Source organism: Lygodium microphyllum, chromosome 9 (genome assembly GCF_053477565.2).
Source record: "Lygodium microphyllum isolate KBCC chromosome 9, Lygodium_microphyllum_v1.1.10, whole genome shotgun sequence".
Taxonomy (NCBI): domain Eukaryota; kingdom Viridiplantae; phylum Streptophyta; class Polypodiopsida; order Schizaeales; family Lygodiaceae; genus Lygodium; species Lygodium microphyllum.
In genome coordinates, this window is record NC_141143.1 from 157,549,139 (window position 1) to 157,555,703 (window position 6,565).

Sequence of the window (6,565 nt, forward strand, 5' to 3'; positions counted from 1 at the left end):
AAGAATCTGGCCTTTTATGCAAAGACAAAGCACATTGAGATGTACTATCACTTCATTAGGGAGGTGGTAGAGAACAAGTTTGTTGAGCTTGACAAAATCTCAATTGGCAAGAATCCTATATATCTACTCACTAAAAGTCTCTTAGTAGAGCGTTTTGCCGTCCTTAGGAAGATGATGGGCGTAAGATGAGATGATATCTATTCCTCAACCTATTGTACTTTATGTACACATTGTAATTGTTGGAGTTTCCACATACGATGTCTCTCTCTCTCTCTCTTACTCTCTTGTTTTATCTGCTATAGCTCTTGCTTTTGCTTGGGCTCCACCTTTCACACACAATTTCCTCTACAGTGCAGTCATTTGTTGTGACCTTGTTGTCATTCTCAATGCAGGTCACATGTTTTGATTCATAGCTCCAAATGGTGAGGCCTCGTACTATCCTCCCCTGCCACTTCTTCCTATAGCTTCACCCAGATATGAAAAAGTGTGCCACACAAATTTCATGCGTCGCTTTTATTGTTATTATTTTAAAGGGCCCCCCATGTACCCTCCGATAATTTTCGAAAACTTGTTTCTTGTGTAAAACTAGTTTCCACTAGGGAAGGGGCATGAGAACAACTCGCTAGTTTTCTATGAAAATTGAAAACACGTCGCATTGGTGGGTTTAAATTTTTTAGAGAAAACCTCCTCAAAACGCCGCGTGAACACGCTCCTTGATGAACGCAAGGAACCTCTTTACCTGCTGCGAACCGCATAAAAGAGAGTGAGGAGATCCATAGATGATAGGGGGAAAGGGGACCGGGGGCGGCGAGAGAGAGAGAGAGAGAGAGAGACAGAGAGAGAGAGGGGAGGAAATGGACCAAGATGAGATAAGCGCTGTGCTTTCTCGAACAGTACAGTTACACTCCAAGATCTGCGCGGCAATCGATCGATCGCTGAAGACAGGTCGCAATGGAAGGTCGATACCAGTAGTCTTCATTCATCATCAGCAACAATATTCGCATCAGCAACAGCAACAGCAGCACCACAACGACGACGACGATGCTACCGAAGTGAGGAGTCTCGTCTCCATTCGAGACGCTTTAGAAGTCCTCGAGGAGCAACTGGAATGCCTAAAGGCATGAGGTCCAATGGATCCCTAATCTTCCCGTCTGTAGTACAGCTGATTTCTCCAAGCATCCGTGTATGCATCTGGAGAGGGCTCTTAAGAGTTTAGAGTAGAAAACGTCATTTGATAGAAAACGAAAATCGAATGTGTTGGGACATGTAACACGTCTTGCTACTTCAAATTTTCCATTGTAGGTACATACTAATGTGCGGTGTGCACAGTGCAGAATTTGCAACAGCCGCAGAGAGCAGAGAAAGACGCCACTCTTGCAGAACTCGAAGAAAGTCGAGATATACTCATAAGAAGATTGAAGCAGTACCATGGGAGGGAATGGAGAGTTGTAAGGGAAGCTTTACTATTTGCTGGTGAACCAGAGGGTATTTCGCCAGCATGTTCATATTCTCCACAGGATAGTGATGGCTTGGAAAATGAATCCTCTTCGGCAGGAAGGCTAAACGATGCTCCTGTAGAGCATGAAGATTCTAAAGGACGAGAAGACAATTTTTATTTTAGTAGTGATGTGGATGCAAGTCCCCGCAGATCCCCTTGCATGATTCGTGCTGGATTACAGTTCACCTTTCGAATACTCTTCCACAATAAATTTTGTAAAACATTAGTCATCGCAGCTGGAGCAGCAGCCGTGCTCGCACTATCTGATGTTGCACATGGAAGGAGGACCAGAAAAGATGCTAATAGAATTTACACCTCCACTAATCCCGAATAAATGCATGAGATTTTCCAGTTTGAAGTGTAAATCAAATGCTGTTCGTTAGTGAGGTGTTGTCAGTGTGATAACCAAAGGAAGGCATGCTAGCTTACTAAACTTACCTGGAAGATCAGTGTATATTGTATCATGGAACTAGGTTCAACACAGACGCTTGTCTAGATCACCAATGTGTGCTGCTGTGTGTATCAGTTTAAGAATCAGCTAATACTCCAATGCAGGTCACTGCACATATAAAAAGCCATGGTTCTTGCTGAGTCAGTGTGCTGCCCATAGTGGATGTGATATACGTCAGTGAGAATCCTTGACATGATTGCACTTTATCTCTGGGGTCTTGCATCATTAACAGATTGTTTCATGCTGTCTGTATCATTAACAGTTTGTTTCATGTCGTCAAAAGCCCCTCAGAATACTGTAGATGCAGGTGGAGAGTACCAAAATGAGGCTGGGACTGTAAGTTACTGCCAATGTGTGCTGGTTCTATTTCTGTTCATAAAGATCAAAGTAGTTTGTTACCTACCTTCTTGGGGGGTGTGAGCTGTGTGCAGAGAGATCAATTTGGGCACTAATCTTTAACATTAGAAGTTTGGCAAATTTGGGACTAATTTTTGACATTCAAAGTTTTGGCAAATTGGTTGGTTTGAAAGCCAAAGCACTTAAAAATTTGAGGGGTTTGAATTCCTTTCCTCAATTGCAAAACTTCTTTCTTGGCCTGCTCCTCCAGGGCCCTACTAGTTAAGGAAGGTGAATATTGGCTCTCCATGCTGGAGGCTTGTTAATTGTATTGTGATGTACGTAGAAATTTTGATTTGTTTTGCCTGCCCTTCCCAGGCCTGCGTCCAGTTTGGTAATGGACCTGTACATTTTGAAATTTTCGGATTTTCTGACAAATTTTGCCCCAATTATCACTAGAGCTTGAGGACATTCCAGAAAGAGAGAGAGTTCTGCTTCCAGATTGAGAAGAGGCTGCAATAAGTGATGCAGCCCAACCAGATATAAAGATGCCGCAGAGAGAGCTTGTGAGAGCAAAATCGAGGGCCTATCCTGCCTTGATGTCAGTAGAAAGAGATCATCATTAGATGGATGATTCACTCAACTTCATTCCCATTTTGAACAAAATGCCAAGCAGCTCTGTCAGATGCAAAGTTATGTAAGCAGAGGATAGACCAGCAGTACAATGTATAGACACCGCCTAATTAGCAGGATAATGTCCACCCTCATCTCTAACTTATGATAAGCCTGCCACTTCACATCTTATGAGGAGTACAGTGATATCAACCGGAGGGTATGAGATCTCAGATGAGGATTGACCATTGAATTGCAGATGGTGATAGGTCTTATGAAAGGTATTTGATCCGTACCATATTCAAGGTAAGTAAATCAGGATCCATACAAGGGTAACGATAGCAGCAGGTGCTCAAGCAGTTGGTTCTCTTTGCGATAAGTGAATTATGAGGCTAGTTCTGTCAGCTCAATTATGGCTCTACAGTCAGCTCCTGTCCTCTATCAAGCTTATAACCAATTGCAGCAGCCAGCCAGGCCACTGGCATTCATGGTTCCCTTACTGAGCTCAGAGTGTATATATGGAACATTGCCTTGCTGTATTAATCAAAAGTAAGAGTCATTTCGTACTTGAATTTTAAGAATGGCAAGGGTTTATTATGAAGACCAAGCTGAGGAAGATAGGACAACTACCAGAAGAGCAAGCCCTCCCCTGGTAAGCATAGATTTGCAGGGAGGTGCAGTTCCCCTCAATTCTGTAGTAGGTTCTTGAAGGTGGCCACATAGGTACATCATTTTAGCTTTCTGTCTAGTCACCTTCAAGAACCTGCTATCTATCATAGTGAAAGCAAGCTGAACGACTGAAGCTTTGGCAGACCCTGTTTGATATAGTAGAACTACCAGAAGACCAAGCCATCCCTCTGGTAGCCACATAGATTCTCAAGGAGATGCAGTCCCCCTCAATGCTGTAGCAAGTTCTCGAAGATGACCACATAGAAAGCTACAATGATGTCTAATCTTCATTGTAGCTTTCTGTCTAGTGACCTTTGAGAACCTACTACAGAAGTGAGAGGGATTATCACTGAGGTTTAACTAAATGCATGGGCACAGATAAAGCAATGAAGAAAGTACAGCAAAGACAGTGTGGAACTCAGATGTAGAATATGCTCAAATGAATGAGTGAATAATGAAGATGCTGAGGAGTATGATACAATAGGGGCCTCAAACCTCCATATGTTGTGGAACATCGATGAGGTGAGCTGAGTTGCTGAAATCCAGCAACGATGGTTCACCAAGTTCAATGATGATATTGATGGCAGTGGAGGGAACAAAACGGATTCCTCACAGCTAGTAGGATACCAGATGTGATGGTGGCAGCAAAACATAATCAGGTGGCTGTAGAATGCAGGCATGATAATGAAGATCATGATGCCGGCAGGTTGTACAGCATCTGTGATGATGACATCAGTTGGGTGGCTTGTGCAAATTGAAAACCCGGTAGGTACAATAGGAAAACACAGCGGGACAGTAGTCAAAATGATGATGACAGCAAGTGGCAGCACTTGGATGGTGATGACAGGCTGGGCAGCAGCAGGCTGCAGCTCTCCATTCAAAGCGATGTCCTCCAAGCAGGCAGCTGCAGGTTGGAATGATGTAATGGCTGAATGGTTACCAGCAGCAGCTCTCGATGCAGTATGGGTATCAATGAGGGTAGATTGCTAATTGCGGATAGTTGGAGTAATGAATGAAATAAGGATAAATGGAATGCTCACAATTGACTCTATTTTTAAAGGGTTCTGGTGCATTTATCCTATTGTTAAAAAATATAGCCATTTGGTTTTGGTAATCAGTTATGTTTTTTGGGGCTATTTGGTTTTACTCTGCATTATCGATACAGGGGTTTTTAGGTTGCACGCCTATTTTCCTGGGCTGCAAGCTCTACGTTAAACCTTGTGCAGGTGGCACCATGGTTTCATCTTTCTCTTGCTTGATCTCATTTAGTTTTGCAGCCGTTACTTTGTTTGTGTTAGCCTTCACTGCTTGAACGCTTGGACTGTTACTTCTTGGATGGAAGTCTTGGCAGTCCCCTCTCTTTACACCTCTTCTTAACTTCATCATCTTTTCTACCTCTCTTCTTCAGTTGCATCTCCCTATTGTTCTACAGATGATAAGCTTAAAGGTTTTGTTCTATTGATGATAAGCTTAAAGGTTTTGACTATCTCACCTAGAGTACTATGATGAAAGCTTGGTTTATGCAAAAGCGCATGTGGTATGTTGTTTCACCTAGAGTACTATGATGAAAGCTTGGTTTTTGCAAAAGCGCATGTGGTATGTTGTTTCAAGAGTTGTCTTGCATTCTTGGATGCTAGATCCTATTCCAACTAACTTGGACAAGAAGTACAAGGGGGTAATTTTTACTTGGGAGACAAATGATGCTCATGCCTACTCTACTCTCATGTGCATCTCTAAAGAGGCTCTTTTGGTAGTTACATTTTGTAGGATATGGCTTCAGAAGTGTGGAAGAAACTTTAGCTTGGCTTTGTTGACAATGTGAGTTTTGTCTCACTATGGCCAGCTATAAACTATCAGGTTCAAGGTGATTGATATGATTCAATTCTTTCTTTTTAGGATAATACAAATATAGAATCAAGTTTGATACATAAAGTTTGCCCTTTCAAAAGCTCATATTGTAGGGACTATTATCTACAAGCTTTTTCTAGAGTATGATGGTGTAGCCAATGCTTTATGAGCTCAAACATTGACAACCCCATCTAATTTTGGACATATATTCTCCATGCAGCATGAGCATGATGCTTCTTAGTGCTTAAAGGGGAGGCTTCCATCTCAATATGGTGGCCATGAGAAAACTTTCACAACTTCAAAGAGGGGTGATCGGAAGAAGATGATGAAGGCACAAGGTTATTAGTGTGGCAAGGAGTATCTTTGAAAGGAATGTAATGATCTAGTGGCGTTATGGAAGGAGTATAAGCATAAGAAAAAGAAGGGTAAGGACTCTTAACAATGAATCATTACCCACTTTGGCTTTGGAGGACTCATCTTTTGCGGAGGAGGTGAAGGCTGTAAAGGCCTCTTTTGCCTTCTAGTGCTAGTGGTGATTGTCATCCCTTACAACTATCCAATGCTAGAGGGAGTGTGAGATGGTGGTGGTGGTGGGATATCTTAGTCTCATTGATAACAAGAGTGAGGCTTTCCACACATATTAAAGTTTGATAGATTTTGAAAACTTGGAGTTAGGATTTATATCCAAGTTCATAATGAGTTATTTTGTTTGATAGATAGTGGGCATTGGTGGTCATGATGTGTTTTCCATGGAACTAGTTCATGATAGGCATCATATCTTTTATTGCACCAATTACCCATTATTTGAGAGGGGGTGTTAGCAAATTGTACATCTCATGGGTATTAGATTAAGTTCTAGTGGGTATTTCCTTTATTCATGCTAGAGAGGGTTCTAATTGGTTGCTATAATTTTGGGTGATAGTCCACATTTGGCCAATTGGTATCTGTGCACCTAGTTTGGGACTACCTAACTAGTCTTCAACTTTGGTATTTTTATTGCCTATATATAGATAGGCTCTCTTAGTTATTCATTTCAATTGCAGACCAGTGGAGAGAGGAAGGTTATGCCCATGTTAGGAGCAGGTGCAATGATGGAAACATAGAAGATTGTTGTAGTAGGTTGCATGACACAAGAGAAAGGAAAGAGAGGT

At 42.0% G+C, this 6,565-nt stretch overlaps 1 protein-coding gene across 3 annotated transcripts; it reads left to right on the forward strand.

Moving 5' to 3' along the window:
• Nucleotides 1–769: 769 nt before the first annotated feature.
• On the forward strand, nucleotides 770–1,979 carry LOC148031779 (uncharacterized). Of its 3 annotated transcripts, none has more exons than XM_087685443.1 (2): nucleotides 770–1,183; nucleotides 1,335–1,979. In XM_087685443.1, the coding sequence occupies exons 1-2, from the start codon at nucleotides 1,109–1,111 to the stop codon at nucleotides 1,830–1,832; spliced, it is 573 nt and encodes a 190-aa protein (XP_087541569.1). In that variant the 5' UTR covers nucleotides 770–1,108; the 3' UTR covers nucleotides 1,833–1,979. The 3 variants fall into 3 exon arrangements, with proteins under 3 accessions (XP_087541569.1, XP_087541570.1, XP_087541568.1); XM_087685444.1 differs by having other exon boundaries at nucleotides 770–1,118; nucleotides 1,330–1,979; XM_087685442.1 differs by having other exon boundaries at nucleotides 773–1,118.
• Nucleotides 1,980–6,565: the final 4,586 nt, after the last annotated feature.

Bases quoted from the DNA above. Each gene is read 5' to 3' on its own strand.
- LOC148031779 (XM_087685442.1), top strand. From the start codon at position 780: ATGATAGGGGGAAAGGGGACCGGGGGCGGCGAGAGAGAGAGAGAGAGA. The intron at 1,119-1,334 runs GCATGAGGTCCA...TGCACAGTGCAG, and splicing joins AGCAACTGGAATGCCTAAAG to AATTTGCAACAGCCGCAGAG.